This window comes from Lepisosteus oculatus, chromosome 4 (genome assembly GCF_040954835.1).
Source record: "Lepisosteus oculatus isolate fLepOcu1 chromosome 4, fLepOcu1.hap2, whole genome shotgun sequence".
NCBI classification, from domain to species: domain Eukaryota; kingdom Metazoa; phylum Chordata; class Actinopteri; order Semionotiformes; family Lepisosteidae; genus Lepisosteus; species Lepisosteus oculatus.
The window spans coordinates 47,329,171-47,349,850 of NC_090699.1; the positions used below are offsets into that span (position 1 = coordinate 47,329,171).

Consider the following 20,680-nt stretch of genomic DNA (forward strand, 5'->3'; position numbering starts at 1 on the left):
TTTGTGTTCCTCACCGTGATTGATAACATTTTTCTGCAACTGTCAACATTTTAAAGACAGGTCTGTAAAGTTACAGTTTTCACTGTGTAAAGACCTGTTTTTTCACTATAAAGTATAAGTGTAATTATATTCTCAGCTTTTGGCTTATGATGGACCAGTACCCAATCCAGGATGGGGGCAGGGGAGTCACATGCTCACTAGTCCACTTAACTCTGCATAAATGAAGATGAGTTCTGGCCGTAAGAGCTGTTGCGACTCTGGTTTGGACTTTATCTTTACACCTTTTTTCCATGGTAGGATCTTTTTTTGGGCATTTAGTTCTACATTTGTTAAGTGTATGAAAATGTATGCTGGTGTGCAGTTTTTTATTAATTAGTAATGTGCTCATAAATAAAAGGTCATTATTATGATTATGATTATTATTATTACTGTCATTACTGTTGGGTTTGATTTCAATCTGATTTCCTCTCACTGTTTGAAGACTCAGCTTAAATTAATTAGTCTCTCTGAATTGTCCCATATGTATGGCTGAGTATACTGTATGTGTGCACTTTTGTGATGGACTAGCATCTCTTCCAGGGTGTATCCTACCTTTAGCGTACTATTATTTTATGATTATTAGAGAGGTATTGTAAATTCAAGAGTGTGAGCATTCCCACAGTATATCCTTAAAATAAGCTTATGAGCAAATGGTTCCTTTTGGCCTGTTAAAAGCACTAATCTTTTTAACTTTAGTGAACCATGTATTTTCATGTATTGTATACAGATCAACTGAAATACAATTAGAAATAAAACATCACAGTACATCCATGCATTTTAACTTTTGAAATAAATATATGTTATAAAGAAATTGCTACAAATATGCCAGCAGCCATATCGCCCTGCAACTCACAACTGGTAACCTACTGAAGCTAAGCAGGTGTGAACCTGGTCAGTACCTGGATGGGAGACCTCCTGGGAAAAACTAAGGTTGGTGCTGGAAGAGGTGTTAGTGGGGCCAGCAGGGGGTGTCCATGTGGGTCCTAATGCCCCAGTATAGTGATGGAGAAACTATACTATAAACAGGTGCCGTACTTTGGATGAGATGTAAAACCAAGGTCCTGACTCTCTGTGGTCATTAAAAATCCCAGGGCAGTTCTTGAAAAGAGTAGGGGTGTAACCCTGGTGTCCTGGCCAAATTTCCCATTGGCACTTACCAATTATAGCCTCCTAATAATCCCCATCTATGATTTGTCTTCATTATTCTGCTCTCCTCCCCACTGATAGTTGATGTGTGGAGAGTGTTCTGGTGCACTATGGCTGCCGTCGCATCATCCAGGTGGATGCTGCACATTGGTGGTGGTGGAGGGGAGTCCCCATTACCTGTAAAGCGCTTTGAGTGGAATGTCCAGAAAAGCGCTATATAAATGTAAGCAATTATTATTATTACAAAAAGTACTGTTTCATGTGGTACTGTAATGGCTAACACTAATTCCATCAATATTCATTTTCAAAAAAAGAAGTCCTTTTAATTATAATCTTTTCACCCATGTTTAGATAGCTGTGCGCAAAGTTACTGTGTGCAAAAACAGTTTGTAAAGGTGTCTAAAAACCTGCATCCATAGTACATAAAACCAAGGAAGAAACAGGATACCCTGCAGAAATGTTTACTTTCAATCTTCCAGCTGGTATAATGTTGACACAACTATATCCTTATTGAGTCACTTTCATTCATATTATAAAATATTTTGTACCTAGAGTTCTGGACTGATAGTAAATCTTGCTAAAGCAACTGTTTGCTTAAGGTGTGTGTTCAATGTGCTACATTGACATTGGTAAAATCTTTCCTTTAAAATAAAAAAATATTAATGAACAGGGTGATCTTGAAGGAGTAATGTTATTTAGCAAGGAAGAAAAAGATGCTGATAAAATAGTAAAATCTAGGGGATCTATTTGCAAGGTTACTACATCAGAAGGACAGATTTCTGTGTTACCATTGTAAGGTTAATTAATAGTAAATTATACATGAGATGCTTTTGGTGCAGAGTGACATTTTATTCTTGAAGGTGTAAGAAACGACTATAGGCTAATTACCATGGTTAGGAATAGGATGCCTGACTAGAAAATCTCATGTTCTTCATTCTCCAGCAAAAAGATTAAAAAAACAAGCCATGAAATTAAACAATACAGAAATACTGCTAAAATTACTCTTTCATCATTGGTATTTTTTTCACTATTTCCATACAATTGGAAAATTACATTTTAAGATACACAGTCCTTTTCACTTTCCACTTATGCCCACCACTAGGCTGGCATTCCACCTGACCCTCAACATCATTTTGCAGGTGGTGATCCCAAAAGACGGCCCCACATTGCCTTTTCGGGCTGAGCTCGGCCGGGTAATGTGATCTGTCCGGCCACCAGGCACTCGCTGGCGAACGCCACCCCCAGGCCTGGCTCCAGGGGTAGGTCCTGGTAACCCTGTCCCGGGCAGAGTGCATTCAATCTAAGTTTGTACTGTCATGAGGGTCTTTTTTTGGACCGTTCTTTGTCTGACCTCTCCTCAGACCTTTACGCTAAGGGAGACCGTTCCGGGAGCACAAGGCTCCAGATGACATAATGTAGCTCTGTGCATCCCTGTGAATCAGAACCTCCAAGACTGAGGTCATGGTTCTCTCCTGGAAAAGAGTGGATTGCTGTGAGAGGTGAACAGCTGCCCTTAGTGGAGGAGTTTAGGTATCTCAGGATCTTGGTCACAAATGATGGAAGAGGGGAGTGTGAGATCGACAAGCGGATCAGGGCTGCATCAGCTGTTTTGCGGGCACTGTACTGGTCTGTGGTAGTGAAGCGGCAGCTGAGTTTGAAGGGAAAGCTCTTGGTTTACAAGTCGATCTACATCCCTGTCCTCATCTATGGTCATGAGCTGTGGGCAATGACCGAAAGAACAAGATCGTGGATATAAGAGGCAGAAATTAGGTTTTTCCACGTGGCCGCTGGGCTGACTCTCCGTGACAGGATGAGGAGCTTGGCAATCCGGGAGAGCCTCAGAGTAGAGTCGCTGCTCCTCCAGATCGAGAAGAGCCAGTTGAGTGGGTTTGGGCATCTCATAAGGATCCCCCCTGGTCGGGCACGTCCCACTTGGTGGATACCCCTTGGCAGACCCAGGACATGCTGGAGGGTTTATACTGTATCTCTTGGCTGGCTTGGGAGCACCTGGGGACCCCCAGTAGGAGCTGGAATCTATTGCTGGGGACAGAGAAGTCTGGGCTTATCTACTCAGCTTGCTGCAACTGCAACCCTCACCAGGAAAAGCGGAGAGAAAATGTATGGATGGATGGATGGAAGATACACAGTAATGTAGCTAAACAGTGGCACAATGATTAGCTTTGGGTGCTCACTGCGTGGACTTTGTATTGTATGTTCCAGTTCCCTCTCACATTCCAAAAACATACAGGTGTCATACTGGTGGCTCCTGGGAAAACTGGTCTTGGTGTGCGTTTCTGTGTTTATGTCTGTCTTCCCTGCAATAGACTGGTGTTTTCTCCAGGATCTACAGTGCCTTGTTCCCATTTCTTGACAGGATAGGCTCAGGCTCCTCTGGAACCTTGAATTGGAAGAAGCAGTTAGAAAAGGAATATATGAAAATACAATGAATTAAACAAATCTTTCTGGTCTTTGTACTCTACTTCAACATCTCTGCATCTCTTCTGGTTACCATGTTTTACATGATCATGAAATCATGATAATCTTTGCTTGCATGTTTCTGAAGAACTTCATGAACTAAATATTAAAACTAAAGTCATTTTCTCTCAGGAAATCATCTATTTTACCAATTGTTGATAATGTTCAGAAATTCAAGCATTATACTGGTTCAAGTCCTACAAAGCAATACAATACTCCAAGTACTGCAATACTATATAAATGTTAATCTGTAAGCATTTTGTATTGAGAATCCAGAATGAACATACTCTAATACAACATGGGAATACATTCATTTAGCTATTTTATTCAAGCCTTAAATCAGGTAACACTCAGTTTTAATTTTAATATCATAAGGAAGCTATTTTGTGTTCAGATTACTATGTAAAATTATTAAAATGTTAGACATTAAAATGATAGTGAAGCAGAACATGCACACAAATAATTAAATGGCATTTTGATTAAAAGCCATAATAATATTAAAAAACTATGAAGTTTCTTGTGCACTGTATTTTGCTTTATAAGAAGCATTCCACAGAAAAAGCAGTGACATGATGTCACTGTCAAACATGTAAGAAAATACAGTACAATCTCAAAGGCAAAGCTATCCACTATAAATGAAAACATGCACTAAACATAATAAACATCATAACAAATATTGCTGATAAAGGTTTCTAAATATACTGATACAGATATAATAGACTCTTTGCTTCAAGGAGAACCCAATTCTCACCAGGAGTCCAAAGGGAGTGCAAAGGTACAAGATTTTGCATTTTCACAATGCAGGTAATATAAAAATACAAAAAATCAAGATAAAAGCCCCTAATCTGCTGCCCTAATCACATTTTTGTTACCCCGTGACACAAATAAAACATACCTACATATACATGGTTCAGATTGAAAGACTTAAAGAAAAGAGAAGTTAGCATGTTGCACTTTAGATAAATAAAAATCCTGAAAGAAAAAAAAACAGAGCTTACCCCATTCTAGAGATAAACAGAGCATACCTTACTGCTATTGTAAAATTTAGGAGGACCACGCTTTTAATGTATTCGTTCCAAGACATATTACAACCTTGAAGAAGAAGGCCCCACAGCCAAAACGCTGTTTTCTTTCTTCTCTTTTCAGCATGGAATAAACCTATTACCTGATCCTTTGCAGCCTACGCATGCTGACGCAGTTACCCACCTAAATTACAACCTTGCCAAAATGGGAACAGTACTTCCAGCACCAGGACAAGCAAAATGAAGAGATAAAATTGTTTTAAAATCAAGCTTGTCCACATTCCAACGGAAAACCTTTGTTCAAACATGTTTTTAGAACAAAAGAAATGCTAGAACATGTCTTCTGCCAGTATATGAATTGTACTAAAGTAACACAGCTAGATAAAGGATAAAACATTTAAGTACACCTGATGACTTACCCTACACTGTTTTTGAAATTCTCTTTATTGTAGTTCTTTTCCACGTTTAAAAATTCCGGTAAGTCGTGGATGAAAAACAAAGTACATTACACTTACACTTACGCTAAATATTTTTTATGCGAATTTGTGTATACGCGGTCGTCCACGAACAAAATAAGTGAAAATGAAAAACCAGACAATTCGGGAAATTTAATAAATTCCAATCTGGCACGACAAGCACCAAAGCTACACTTTGGGAACTACAATACTTACAGAGCCTATAGCACGCCAGTGCTTTCTTTATCATGTGCCATCACCCTCGATGTGGTTCGTAAACCGAAAAAAAAGTACGAAGGGAAGGACAAGTCAAGAAAAGTGTCTGATTTTGAAGAAGTTAAGATGGGATGACGGTAACCAGTTTGGCGCGTACCTATGGAAAGAATGAACCATCGATTCATGCAATTAGAGACAGAGAGAAAGGTGTATCAGAGCTATGCATCTGCTGTGTTTCCAGCATTTTATTATTATTAACATTTATTTGATTTATTTTGTATACTTTACATTGCTGTATTTCCTGTATTACTGTTTCATTTTAAAGTGCATAAATACAGATAGGACATCCAGTAGGAAGGTCTAGGTGGGGTGTTTTAATTATACGCGATTTTAGATATACTGTACGCAGTATGTCAGGAATCTACAGTGTACCGCGTAAAACGCAAGTCTTCTGTATTAACTTAAGACTTTTAATTAATAGATTTTCATTTCTGATGCATTGGGTTTTTTATTTCAATTTTTGAAAAGTACTACAGTACATACAATAACCTTTAAGACCATGGAGCCATTATTGTAACTAATTTTGTGAAGTGAATATCCTGGGACCCGTACTGTGGTTGTTTCAGCTGACTTTGTCTAAGGAATAATTCATTACATTTTTCCAACAATACCGTAATATAATTTTCCAACAGGCTTAACTAAAGGATTACTTAAAGTTTGATTTTAGTTAACGTTTCAGTTAACGTTTGCTGTGTTTGTTATGTCTTAATAATGAATAAGCTTAATGCTTATTTGAATCAATGAAAACCAACTTTGAAAAAAAAGAACAGAACTACAGTGGCTGTGCCATTTTTTTCAACTACCGGACTAAACACCAGGCCATTGTTATCACTATATGTGTGCTTCACAACTATCTGAGATTCTGAATTTCAAATCTCCCTGCTTAGAATTCAGGGATTTACTTTTTAAATCAGATTAGATCAACACTAAGCCATTGTACCACTGCCACCTGCCTTAGGGCTATTCCTCAATTTTGCTCTGTTCTTCGCCAGTCCCTCCTGCACTGGATAGATATCCACTACGTCACATACTGTAGGTCAATACATTAGTTATATACCATACATTTCTTATGTCTTTTCTGAAACGAGTTTCACAACTCGTTAAACCTATTCAATTATATCGCATATCATATTTTCAGGATACTGGCAGCAAACACATAGGTCACCCATGTGCAGTAATAAATAGAGAAAGCAAAGAAATATCTTCAAGGAAGAGGGAGGGACGCTTTCACAAAACCGCAAACACACAGTAGAAGTAAGAATTAAAACTGATGATTTCTGATGCTCTTAAGGACATTTAGCTAACATTATAGAATACAAAAAATCCCTTTTGATTGCAACGAAGATGTACTATGGATAAGCGTTATTACACCTACATTAAAAGTCGATCTTTTCAATTAAATGAGCAATACTTTAAGAAACTAGAATAACGATGTTTTTCTTATACATAGTAAATACTAAATGTCAGGTTTTGCAATTCTTCTGTCTGCCACAGAGAGGCACACTAAACTAATATATATATACGCAGATGAAGTTATATGAATTCAATATAAAGGCACATCGGAGCTCCTAGTGATTTCTTTTAGTTATGATATTTAGCGTTATCATCTTGTTATATATATGGGCTTTATGTATTCTGAACAGAACGAGATCTTCATGATACAAAGGCAAAAGATTGTTCATAAAAGCTAAATTATGTTTTTGAATTTAGATAAGGGCACCAGTTAGTGAATATCAGTTTCCCATGTGTATAAAATAAATAGCTTGAAAGGAACAATTAGATCATTCAGTATCAATGCAGGATTGTAAAGACGTACAGTGTAATGTCAGCCCCAAGGAGGACAAATTACAAAGCTGCAGGTTAAAAACAAAAACATTATATCTTAATGTGCTACGTGACATTTTTAATCAGATTTATACAACTCGATAGATCATGGTGGTAAATATCTTTAGATCTTTTTTCCTGTTTGAGGCCAATCAGTGCAGTGTACGGTAATTTCATACTCCAGCTCCTAAGCCGCAGTAGCAGCAGTGGGTTAGGGGATCCTAACCCACTCAATGATGTCAATAGTGAACTCTTCAGACATTACACTGTAACGCTTACGGCCGACAGGCACTGTGTAAGAGCCGGCGTACCAGAGCAGGTGATGTCACCGCCCTTCCCTGTGATAGCAGGACTACAGCTACTGGGCTGTAGAGAGATCTCTCTTCGGCTCACCGAGCTGGGTCCCTGTAGAGTGATGTGGGAGTCCCGGGTTCGAGTCCCCGACAGTGGGGGGGCCGACCCAATGCGGCAAGGGCGCCCGCCTGAGCCCCCGTTGCGTTACAATACACTATATAATAGACAGTTTTATATGATCTGTGAAGATACTGTACAACACTTCTCCTTGCAGGGAGGACGTGACCAGGACCAGTACATTAATCTACAAATAAAGTTTCCTGAAAATCATTGCTGTAACTATAGATTTCTTAATCTTAAATAGAAAAATCTTAAATAGCTGTAACCCGAGCAGTCTACCTAAAATAGTAGAAGAAAAGACGACTTATTTAAGTAGTCATACTGATTATCAACTGCGTCAAGCTTTAATAATTTCGTCAAGAAAATAGTAAATATTGAAAAAGAATACTGTATTATATTATCAACTATACTATAATTTTATTTTATCTTAGCTGGCTAAATGTCTATAAAGGATTTTATATAGACATAGTGTGCGATTAAAAACATTTAAATGGTTTATGCTTGATTTGCATTTTCCTTTGAAAACAAAATTAAATTTGTTAACAAAGCTGAGGGTTTAAATAATCGTATAAAGAAGCAAAACGTTTAACATTATTGGCGTAAAGATTTTACAGAAATGTCCCAACAGAAATGTACAGGTATCAATGAATCGAGTCCCTTCTGGGAAAAAACCTGACCCCTGAACTGTACTTTTGCGCGTACAGTTGAGCTAGTTGGTAGTCGGTACCACCTACTGGTAACTATATAATTGTTGATGTAGTATTAAAAGTAAAGGTATCATGAAAGTCGCTGAGGGTGATGTACAGTAGCTAAAGCTAAATAATTTTGGAGATCACTGAAGGAAATGAAGTGCTTAAATGTTAGAGCAAAGTCTTGTGTGGTGACTTTACTGGTTTTAAAATGTAAAGAAATAAAGTACTGTACCTTTACTGGCAGGATAGCTGTACGCTCTACATTTGAGTTTGGTTTAATATTCAAGCAAAGTTACAAATAAAAATATTTCCAGGTCCTAATGGATTTCTACCTATTGCACTGAAGGAAAAGACAAGGCAGGTGTAATACCCATTGACTGGAAAATTACTAATGTAGTGGCCTTTCATAAAAAGAGTAACAAAACCGAACTAAGTAATTATAGAATGATTCTATTATGTGTAAGATTACTGAATCTATCATTTGAACTACGCTACGCTAGAAGATAATCTACTGTATGTGGAAATAAGATATCAGCAAATAGTGAGCAAGTATTCAGAAGAGATACTGTAGGTCTTGCTTAACTAGCTTGTTTCATTTGTGAATTAAATAATGGATAAAATAAACAGAGTGTATACATAAGAGACATGCTCTAATCAGGTGTAATGTAATTAGTGTTACATTATCATATACATTACATCGTGTTATATTAAGTATCACTAATACAAATATCACTATTTGCTGATATTGTGGTCTGTATTAGGACCATTACTGTTCCTTATTGAAATCACTGACCTAGACTCTAGTATAATTAGTAAACTAATGATATTTGAAAGATACCAAATTAGGAGAATTAGAAAACAAGTCTGAAGCTGAAAATAAATTTGTAAAGAAAAATATTTAGACAGACTAAAACTATAATTTCATTATACACTATACAACATAGATAATCTACAACATATGATATATAACGTACTGTAGATAAAATAATGTTATCTTAAAAGTGAGCAATGCACTAGTGAGAACAAGCTCAAGCCAATGGACTTTTCAGAATCGACAGTGAGACACAGACCGAGGACACAAGTGGAAGCTACAGGGAATTGTATTTAAAACTGAGATCAGGAAGAACATCTTTATACTAAGGGTTGTGGGAGTCTGCTACCCAGCAACCCAGCCGTTGTCAAAGCTGATATCCTGGCAGTTTTCAGTAAATATCAGTATGAGACCCTTAGACCAATTGGCTTGCAGCCTAATGAGCTACTGTAGATTGGCCAAATGGTCTTCAATCATTTGCCACCTGTCTTACGCAGAGAGCAACAAAAAGCATTGACAGCAATGTTCTGTATGAATATGGATGGTTGGTGAGTTATATCTGCTACTTAAAGTAACAACTCTTTTAAGGTGTGAAATATATCTAAATCAACTTTTATTTTATATCTGTGTAGCAATATCTCTACTAATACTGTATGTACAGTATAAATAGTGTAGTAATAGCTCTTTCCACACCAGCTGTACTGTAGTGTGTAAAAATAAAGTAATTTATAATTGGAAGCAACACTTACATTGTTTTTGCATGCATTAACGCATACTCATTACTGTACAATACTTTTGTCAGTGCCTCCTGAAGTTTTTGTGTAGTTTGCAAAGAGAATTAACTTCAGTTACCATCCATGAATAATTCCCAAACTCACATGTAATTTTTTTATTTCCTTGTTCTCAATTTTAGTATTATATTGCTTCTGCTGATGCCTGATTCTTTTGCAGAGACACAACAGACACCGTTCTTTATAAATGTCTTAATGCATTCTTTAAGTCTTCTTCAGGCTCCTATAAAAAAATAATTGAAGATAATCTCAATGTAAATTTTGTAATGGCTTTTATATACTGTAGGATGACAAATACCCAGTGTAAAAACCACATTCTACACATGTCCTCACTAATTATCTAATTTTACAATCACGTCTCAGCTCTCTTCTATTTAAACCCTCTTGTCTCACTTTGCCATGCTTGGTATTAGAGTCTCTGACTTGTCAGCTTGCTGCCAGCTCAGTTTACTCTTTTCGCTCATTTCTCTCCTTTGGATTCTCTGGATGCTCGTCCTCAGCTTTGAATATTGGATTTAGCTTTCTGCTCTGCCTCAATCAGATAGCTCTCAGATCTGGATTAAATGCTCTGCATAGGGTCTAGTTGTTTACTACACTGCCGGCAAAATACAGAGGATCCTTTTAACCTCCTAGAAATGTATAAAATGTTAAAATGGCAAGTGGTCACCTGTGAAATATTTTGTTTTTTAATAAAAAAATAATAAAATATAAGGTAGGAGTTTATTCACGTAATGAAAAGCAAATTTGAATGGAAAGAAAGAAAAACCTATGATGGTGACTTTCAGTACAATTTCTGCACAATATATATAGCACAGCTGAGTCCCGTTTTGCAGAAAAAGACTTATTGTTTAAAAATGTTGACTTTATTTTTTTAGGCTACTGTAAAAGCACAATAGAAGATACTTACTATACAGTACATATCTACACCACACTGTTTTCATTATTTAAATGTAATTGACAGTATTACACATTTAATATACAATAATGTCAGCTCCCACTGAAACAGTGGATACTGAGGACCCATTTCTGCCTAAAAAAACCCCTAAAAAACATTACTTTTGCACAATCTGCCATTTCATACCACAGAGAACTTCTCATCCATTTTTTTCTCAGATGTCCTCGAGTGTAGACAATGGTTGCTCATCACTGAGATATTATTGACCTAAAATAACTATCAGGTAAATAGAAACAGAGCTGTTCTTGACATTACTATATTTTTAACTATTATTCCAATACATAACTGTTTGGTCTTTGCTTTCTTTTCAATAACCTCTTCAATTTGTGTTGAATATGTTCCTTGCATAAGAAAACAGAAACGGGGTCCTTGCTTTTCTTTCTTTCTTTCTTGTAGACTGCATATGCATATACCACATAAAACAAAAAACAAAATCTTTCTAAAAAATGCAATATTTCAATGCCAAGCTGTCTTTTTTAGATTAAACAAATTCCCCAAGTGAAGTCCCCCACTGGGAAGTGATTGTTTGTAACCTACACAAGATTCCCTTTCATTAAAACTCATTATGTGTTTTTACATAGCTGTCGCATTAAATAATTAGTTATGCTATTTTATTGTGCAGTTGTTAACTCTGGAAATACTGTACACTACTCTCTCTCCTTGGCAGTGAGAAGAATGCCTTTTTAATCTTCCTCTGGGACTGGTTCAAGTACTACTGAATACCTACTTTTTCACAGCAAAGTACTTTAACTACTGATATTAATGGAATAAAGAAAAAGTACAGCATTTTTTTTGTGCATTATTACAAATATTTAATTTAACATAGACAATACATAAAAACCAACATAAATGTTTTTGCTTTCAAAATCAAATATAATCTGCTGCTCAATGGCATAGTGTAGATTATATTTCTCAGTATCCTGGAAGTTTCAATTTAACCATTGTTATGTTGTTGTATTGCCCACACATTTTATTTCATTACCAATAGAATCGATACTTGAACACATTTTTTCAGTGGTTTCTAGTGCACCCACCATGTCTTCCCAGCTTTTAGCTGGTTCCAAAGAATTTCACTGACTGTTACACAAGCAATATACACTTATTTACTCCTTTTCATTCACAGTTATTTTAGATGTTGATTTTAAACATTGCAAATATAGTTTGCATGCTAGTGAGTAACAATATATATCAACATGCATATATTACAGCAAAAACAAATTTAATCTCTCAAGCTGTTTTTTAAACATTTTAAAATATTTTTTACATTAAAAAATCTAAATCAAAATGATGTTTCCACCAGATATGTATTCATATTATGCTAATTCATAATATTTTCCTGTTTCTGGATCAAAGTAGCAGTTCAGGCAAGGGTCATACAACAAAGTTAAAACTTCATCTTCATCATTATCTTCAATAGCTCGCATCTCATTTCCTGAAAATAGGAAAATAAATATATGTAGATTAATGACAAAAACTGGCATCTAAACTGTCTCAATTCTAATGTATTAATTCATCAGTTTTTCCTTTAGGCAAACAAATAAACTTCCTAGCGGTCCTAAAATGTATACAGTAGGAGCAAAGACTGCATCTCATAATGTATCTCACATCTGTTACATTTGTGCTTTAAACATCTCTGCTTTACGTTGAAGTGGAAAAAAGGAAACTGCTGAGACAAGGTTTTTCCATTTAAGGTGCTGGAGATTACCCAGTGTCAATGGAACAAATGCCAAATGGTCAGTCTGCTTTCTGTTTGACCCTGAGGACCATTTTACAAATGAAGTGCAAAAGCAGTGTGAATGTACTATGATTGTACAAAGGCATTTAAAGACTTTAAGAAATTCTCCTCAATTCCCTCTGCTTTGCTGTAGTCAGTTTTATGGCAAAAAAAGAAAATGTGTTACAGTATAAATCTCTTCCTTATTGGTGTTTTTTACAGCACTCTGCTCAGCATGCAGGGTATAAACATCCCAGACATACTGCTCTTCATCAGATATTGGTTTATAGCTGCTCTTATAGGGAATAAGGAATTAGCTCCACAATTTCTTAGTGTTTAGTTATTCAGTCAAATTCTAGTAATAACAAAACAAAAGTAATAACAAACAAATATAAAGGAATAGTATGCTTAGTACTTTGGCTTTAACACACCTTGCAGAGGAAATGACAGTGCTGGTCACAGTTCAGTGCTGTCACATCCCCCCAAAAGAATCACCAAAACACAGATGCAGATATGAAACAGTAAGCTAAGTGCAACTCAGTATCAGTTGCAGTGAAGAAGTGAAACAGACACAGGGAGGAGGGAATAAAAAATGGGGATAATGAGACCAGGCGATCTGTGCCCTCAGCTGGGTTGGGATGCCGATAGGAGGCCTATGCCCTCAAGCCACGGATGTAGGGCGACTCGGTGGTAGGCAGGCCTCCGGGAGTCCATCTTCCACTGCAGAGCTGGGAATAGAGTGAGTGTCTGGAGGAGGGGCTGGATTGGAGGTAGGTGCACATGATCAAGTAAAATGTTAAAGAGCCAGAGCGCCATTAAGAGGAGGGATTACAATCGTGACATAAACAATAAACAAATGTGCATAGGATAGAGGCTTCAGCTTGTTTGAAGATGCAGGGCATGAAAAGTACGTATACAGTTCTACAGGTAACTAAATGTGAGTCAGCCAAAAGGTAGCAGCACTAGAAGCTAGCAACAGCAAGACCAGCTGGCTTGGGGTTGGAATTCTTTGGTGGGGAGTAGAAGACAGTGCAGGAAAAAAAAAGAGTAATGGAAGACATGGAAGCAGGAAGAGAACTACTGCATAGCAGGTAGCGGCCTGGCAAGTTTGAGATTGGAACTCTATGGTGGGCACCAGAAAACTGTGGTGACCTGGAAGACTATCCTGACATGTAATACAGAGGTGAGGTGCTGCCTGCTTAAGTTTACAAGGTGAAATGTATTCTGAGCAGACCCTCCAAAAGCGAAGTAAAGTTATATGCAGCTACATAAGCAGCAGAAAGAGTTGAGGGCTGACATTGACCAGTTGGATGTCATCCAAAAAAGGGGTGAATGGGGGGCGTGGGTGTCAGTGGGAGGGGAATCCGTTGCTGTAGCTGCCCAGGCCTAAGCACTATTAATTGGAAAATAAATTGGAATCCTGGATCTGGTACAGACTGATGTCATGCACTTGTGGGGCAGAGTCAACAACTGGGGACTCCAGAACAGGATAGGATAAAGAAGGACAGGGGAGAGGGGAAGAGGAAACAACTCCTACTGTATACTATAGACTATAGCCATAGATTTGGCAGGTTGGACCCTCAAGGAGAAACTAAGAGAGAAGAAGGTGGAGAAAGCAAGACAGAGTTGATGCATTAGGAAGAGAGAGTTTCTGGAGGGCTTACTGACATCAGGAGACCCCAAAGAAAAAACACATTGGGTACACAGGCATTCACGACAGCAACATATGAAACCTTTGCACGTACTGTATAGTTAAGTTATTACTTGGTTTTCAAAGTGCAATGAAATACAATATTGTTGTTGCTGCTGTTCTGGTTGTTTTTATCCTGTAAAGCGTTTTGAGAAGCCACCTTTAAAGGCGATATATACTGTAAAACAGCTGATTCTTATGGAATGTGTTCCGCCGGGGATTCAAATTTTTATTTATTTATTTTTTAATCGCGTATCTAAGGAAATCTCAGTATAACTTTGTTCATGAACAAACAGTGGCATGTTACATTATTATTATTAGTTTTTTTGTTAACAAGGCTCGCCAGCTAATGTGAATCGAAACCTGTCTTGCTAGCTTTTAAAGTCGTGCGAGGTGTAAACGACAATTCAAATAGAGAAAAAAGACCTGACTGACAAGATTTAATTAATGCAGATCAGTAAATCAAGGGACAAAACAACTATTGCGCCGGGGTCCTCAATGGGCTTTGACGTGCTAATGCGTTGGTTTAACAGTCCGGGTGTGGCAAAACTCTAATGTCTCCCGACTTCGGCAAAAGGCACCCGCCTTTCATTGGAAGACAATGAACACACTCTAGCCGTACATGTGAATATAGCATAAATACACCAAGGGATTGGGTGAGCTCCCATCACAAAAAAAAACTGCGAACCTGCACTACAGCGACCATAGTACAGTATGGAGACCAAGAACTTTTATGGGAAGAGACGGGGTGCTTCTGCCGCCCCAGCTTCCAAAGAGCGAAGGGTAAGCAAATACAGCAGACTTCATCTGAAATATGCGATTACAGCGCATATTACAAGGTATTACTGCCGTTTGAATTTTAAATTCAATTATAATTATTTCTTCGTAGCCTGTTCTTCAAGAAAACACCGCACGGGCGAAACGATCTTCGAAATCTACCACCAGGACAGTAAAAAAGAAAGCGGTAAGACGGAAAAAAAGAAAAGTTTATTTTGACTTCTGTTCCGCGACTGATGAATACTACTGTGTGACTTTATTTCTTACATGAATTATGTTATTTTGCCACAGGCCGTGGGTCTCTGCTCTCGGCCACTGGCCAGGGTGCCAACCTGTAGAAGCAGCACCTGTATGGAGACATTTCGGCAGCAGCGGGAGCAGTACGATGCATTACTGGGGAGGATTGGGAGGCTAGAGACACTCCTGAAAATGCAAAGGAAGGAGACAGTATGTTCCAGCAGTCAAACAGTTGAGCAGCTGTCTCCCGAAAAGTTCGTCTCCCCACCGCGCAGGTTGCAATGCCTGGCGGAATCTCTGCCCCCCGCAGAGCACACACCGCCTCAGGACACTCCATCCCGGCCTCTCCGTTCACCACCCCGCAGGAATCTGTTGATGCCATCCCCGCTGTCTATCTCCCCCCAGGAAGCACAGCGGAATTCACAGACGCCAGTGGGATGAATAATTCTCCCAGATGTCCAACCGCTACCCATCACCCAGGAGATGGAGGGGGGGTTGTACTTGCAGTGCATCGGCATAGACGGGAAAGCAAGAGCCGACCGCTACGCCGCCCTCGTGTTTCGAAATCTTGTGACTTTTGAAATTTACTGGGGGTGGACCACGTCTGTAAATTTCGATGGGTCCAGAGGCAAAAGTGCCTTGCCTTGCAATCTCCGGGAAACCATTAGTACGATGGTGAATCGGAGATTCTCAACCCTTGCTGCGAGCGACTGGAAAAGAATTCGTGATCAGATCAACTAAATGCTTCGAAGGAAGAGGCGCTCTTTTCCTCTAGTCTAACAGTCTGTCCACAAACAAAACATTCCTGCTAGACAAGAGGAATTGAAAAAAAAAAAATTTGTCAATGAAAACCAGTGTGTGTGTCTCTCTCTGCTGGATGTCCCTCTCACTCTCTGCTGAATGAATAAAATAATTTTATTGAAAACGCGTTTGCGATTGTCTGGTATTTAATTTGGTCCCTTTTACCTGTTTTTCGATCTACTGTATTGCTTTGAGATGCCACTTTTAAAGGCAATATATAAAATTTAAAGTTTTTTATTATTGTTATAGAGAAACATGGTCAGATTTTTCCTGGTTCAGAAAAAAGATCTAAAGTGCTACACATAACTTTCTTAATTTGATGTATTTAAAGCAGTGAACTACTGTAGGTGTCACATAACATTCAGAAATACAATCACGTATTTGACAAATAAAAACGATTACAATCTAATCCTTCCACGTTTGATCCCAAAATCCCAAAAAATATAAATCTTGACGGGTAGAAAGCTATGCTGAAAGTTTATTAAGATACTTAGAAGACAAAGATACTGTATCAATTTATGTTGCATTAGCCTGATTATGATTAAAAAACACATATAATTAAACACGCGTTTGCGATTTAAATCAGAACACGATTTAAATCAATATAAATGTTTATATTGTAATGCATACTGTGCAGCCTCCATTTCTCTATACAAATTTACTCTGTTGTACACACACACACAATAGAAGCAGGAAGCAGAAGCAGGGACCGTTGTCAGAAGGGAAGAAGGTGACTATTCATTGTTATCAAAAATGACTTAGAATCGATCATGTTGCGATATTTTGAAATATAAAAGTCAATTGATTGTCCATAATATCGCTATTCTATTTTTTCGAAGAAATGTTTGTTAAAAGAAAAGTCCAGCACCAGCTGGATTTGAACACACAACCTGCCAGTTGTTAGTCAGGCACGTAGACCAGTAGGCTATAAGACAACTCACACGAACAGGGAGGCGAAACAGCCCTACACAGCCCTGTCGCAGTACACGAATATAATCATACCGTTATTAAATTCTTTAGATATGCGATTCCATATTATATCGGCAGAAAAGCTTAAAACTACAACTTTTTCACACGCTATTTCACATGCTAGTTAAATACTTCGATGCTTAAAATCGATAGGGAGAAATGGAATAAATACAAGTGTCTTTTAATACACTCTTTGCTGTGCTCTTTAGGATCCTTGTGATATTTTGAGCTCTAGTTGAATGATAAGTGTCGCATTTTAAATCATTTTCGTAGTTAGAAATTATGAAACGCCCTGTTAAAAGCAAGGAACTTTTTATGCCCGTTGAAGTAAAACAAAATGCCTGACAAAGTATGGCTTGGACAGATTCCAAGTGCTTGTACAAATGTGCTAAAGAAATTATACTTTGAGTATACAGCTTGTCCAAAGTCATCCATTATTAATAGTATTAGTAATATCTTCAGTAAAGGCTTTGATGCATAAATATTTCTGATAAAGGTAGGTTGTGTATTTTTGTCCAACTGAGCAATCTTGCTTTCATAAAATATACCAACATTTTAATGACTGATGATTAACATGCTGTAATACACAGTTCAAAATTAAAGGCTCAAATGCTGTACATGAGAGGTTAAGCTCCCCCTGGCGGTTTTACAAGGTGACGCCGGATAGTTTCCGGCAGAGCGTCAAATGACGCGCGATTAGCCACGTGACACTGCGTGATACCGCGTGATACCGCGACACGCCCACTGGGGTATGCCGCGAAATACCTCACCCATTTTGAATGGCTGCATCTGTATGTATTGTCTAGTATGTACATTTGAAATGAAAGTCCACTTGCAAAAGCAAAATGCACAAGCACAAAATTTATTGGCACAAGCAAAATGGCCAAATTTCCCATGGGCCTTTACCAATCATGGCATCCTTCTATGAATTGCCTTCATCACTCTTTTCTCCTCCCCACTGATAGCTGATGTGTGGGGAGCATTCTGGCACACTATGGCTGCCGTCGCATCCTCCAGTGGGTGCTGCACATTGGTGGTGGTAGAGGGCAGTAAAGCGCTGTAAAGTGCTTTGAGTGGAGAGTCCAGAAAAGCGCTATATACTGTAGGTGTAAGCAATTATTACCAATAATTTAGAACTCTAAAGAAATATAACCAAATGTGCACAATGACCTCTCATTTGTGGACATTCTGGTTTCTTAGCTTAATAAAGATGAAGGAAGAAATATGCATTGAAGTGCAAAGTATTATAACAGCTGGTATCCACACAATTAAATTTGTAGGTGAATTGGAAACCTCAGTTTAACATTGTGTCTAATTGATTAATGAACATAAAATTAAAAAAGTAACTGTGAGAGGAGAAAATACATAATGGAAAATGCTGTTACAGAGGCACGGAGAGCTCATACAGTATGTCATAGAGATATTTTTATATTTGTGGTATGATGAACCTGACAGGTGAATTTGAATGACCTGACAAATCTAATGTCAGTACGTAACCACATAAATGTATAGTCACTCTAATTAGACTGATTTAAAGAACAATTAAGTGACCAATGCCCAAAAGTTATCAATTTTATGCTAATTAGAGGTCAAATGCTAATCTTGCACTTGCACTGCTCTCTTATGCATACATATCTCAACTGGTGAACATTCTTTTTGTGCATATCTTTTGTCACACACAGATTTCCATCCCACCTTCAGGCTTGCAGCAGCCTTTCCAGTTCACTCTTTGCAAGCAAGGAGTGAGGGCTTTTCAGCTTTGAATTTATGACCAAGGCTATCATTTCCTCAGTCAGACGAGTTAATGTCAAACACTAGAAGCAAGGTACCCATTTATATTCATCGTCTCCATTTGTTAATTTTTTTAAATAAACAATTTAAAGATTTTTAAAGTAAAATATACATTTATATGTATTGAAAGGATAAACTCTTCCACAAATAAAATTTTTAAAATAATTTTTAAGAAGTTGAATTTAAATTGAAACCTCTATTAACACAATACATGAAATACAATAATGGGATAAGTGCTTACTTGATATTAATGGCAACTTGTGAAAAACTTCATACCCAGATCATAATTTAATTATTACATCTTGTCCATGTAATAATTAAATTATTACATAATATTTAGACAGTTCTGTAATAGAATATTGACATTTTCTTTAAGATTTTTCTTGTACAAACTGTCACAAGTTAATATTTGTGACTTTCTTTCTAACCTAAAATGAGCTTCTTTGAGTCACAGTGTATCTTTTTTGAAAGCCAGAGTTTGCCAGCATAATGTTTTGTCTACAGTACTGTATATCTACTTGTATGTTTTTGTTTTTTCAAATAAACATTTGATAAGTAAAAGTTTCATTCTACTGTGTAATTAATACAATGTTTCAAGGAGAAATAAAAACTCACTAAAAGTGACATGGAGGATTTGAGGGGTGCCTACAATATCAGTAATAAATATTAACCTTCATAAAAGGTCTAAAAGGTGAAATGAAGTGGAACAGTTTAATGGTGAATTGTTTTTTCTGTCCTCATGTGTCCTCATGTGTTTTACTGTTTTACAAGTTCACAAAGATACCGTTTATTGTCAAAGGATTTTAAATATGTGAATGCAGGTGGTTTAACTTTTAAAGCTGGACTTCAGAAAATAAAACTGTATTCTTTGTTTTTTGCATCCTGTGCTTCATGGTGGAGTCTGGATGTTTTAATTGCAACTACATATCAAATTGCTTCCAATGACATGTTGTGTAGGGACTTCTGTCTGGGCTTTGAGGCACATGTGGGAGAAATAAATGCTGTTTTATTGAAAACAAATGATGTTACACATATGCAGAAGGTGAATACTTTTAATTATGGAGTCACATCAAAGCTAGACAGCACTTGTAGATCTAAAAATCTCCTGCCTCACCTCTGTTGTCTAGTGTACTGCTGCTAACCCTTTCTTTATACAGTGTGCTTTATTGGCATTGTAGTAGACTTGTGGAGCTTTGGAGTGTTTCTTACTACATACTTGTAAGTCTTGTGCCAAAGTTACTTATTAAGCTTTATTTTTATATTATATTTATGCATTTGTGTAGTTCAGGTGGGTAGCTACGTCAGCATGCGTAGGCTGCAAAGGAACAAGTAATAGGTTTATTCCATGCTGAAAAGAGAAGAAATTTGTGATTTAATTGAATGCATAATGATTTTTTCATATTTTTCAGTTTATAAGTTACTCTGGATAAAGAATCAGAGATAATCAGAAATCAGAAATAAATTATTAATATCATTTTAATGGTAATATTATTAGGAATGATTGCACTTTCTGATGTTACAGGGGACAATGTTCCCCTACTGATGAGCTGCAGATGGTGCCTGGGTTTGAGTCGAGTATTTTTTCATAGCAGACAGAAGACACCTGTCTGCTCATCGATCTGACTGACAAATGGCAGTTCACATGTCCCGAGGGTTTGCCAGTCATTAGTTATTGTTATTTATAGATATTGAATATTTTCACAAAACATACATTCTTCTTTCATGATTTTAAATTAAGTAAAGAAAAAATACAACAACTCTTCAATCATTTTCTTTTTTCCTCCTCTTGGGCAGTGAGGCA

The 20,680-nt window shown here is 37.3% G+C and overlaps 1 protein-coding gene and 1 long non-coding RNA gene across 4 annotated transcripts in view; both read right to left on the reverse strand.

Annotated features, from left to right (window-relative positions):
- Positions 1 to 2,013: 2,013 nt before the first annotated feature.
- LOC138238179 (uncharacterized) lies at positions 2,014 to 4,849 on the reverse strand. The gene is made up of 2 exons (XR_011189319.1): positions 4,659 to 4,849; positions 2,014 to 3,583 (listed from the first exon to the last, which is right to left on the reverse strand). It is a non-coding gene; the product is annotated as an uncharacterized lncRNA (long non-coding RNA).
- Positions 4,850 to 11,700: 6,851 nt separating this feature from the next.
- Positions 11,701 to 20,680, reverse strand: part of cfap20dc (CFAP20 domain containing) — a 168,089-nt gene continuing 159,109 nt past the window's right edge. For all 3 annotated transcript variants that reach the window (XM_069189315.1, XM_069189314.1, XM_015347091.2), the window contains exon 17: positions 11,701 to 12,332. In XM_069189315.1, the coding sequence (XP_069045416.1) occupies positions 12,214 to 12,332 (119 nt within the window). In that variant the 3' untranslated portion in view covers positions 11,701 to 12,213. The remainder of the gene's footprint in view (positions 12,333 to 20,680) is intronic.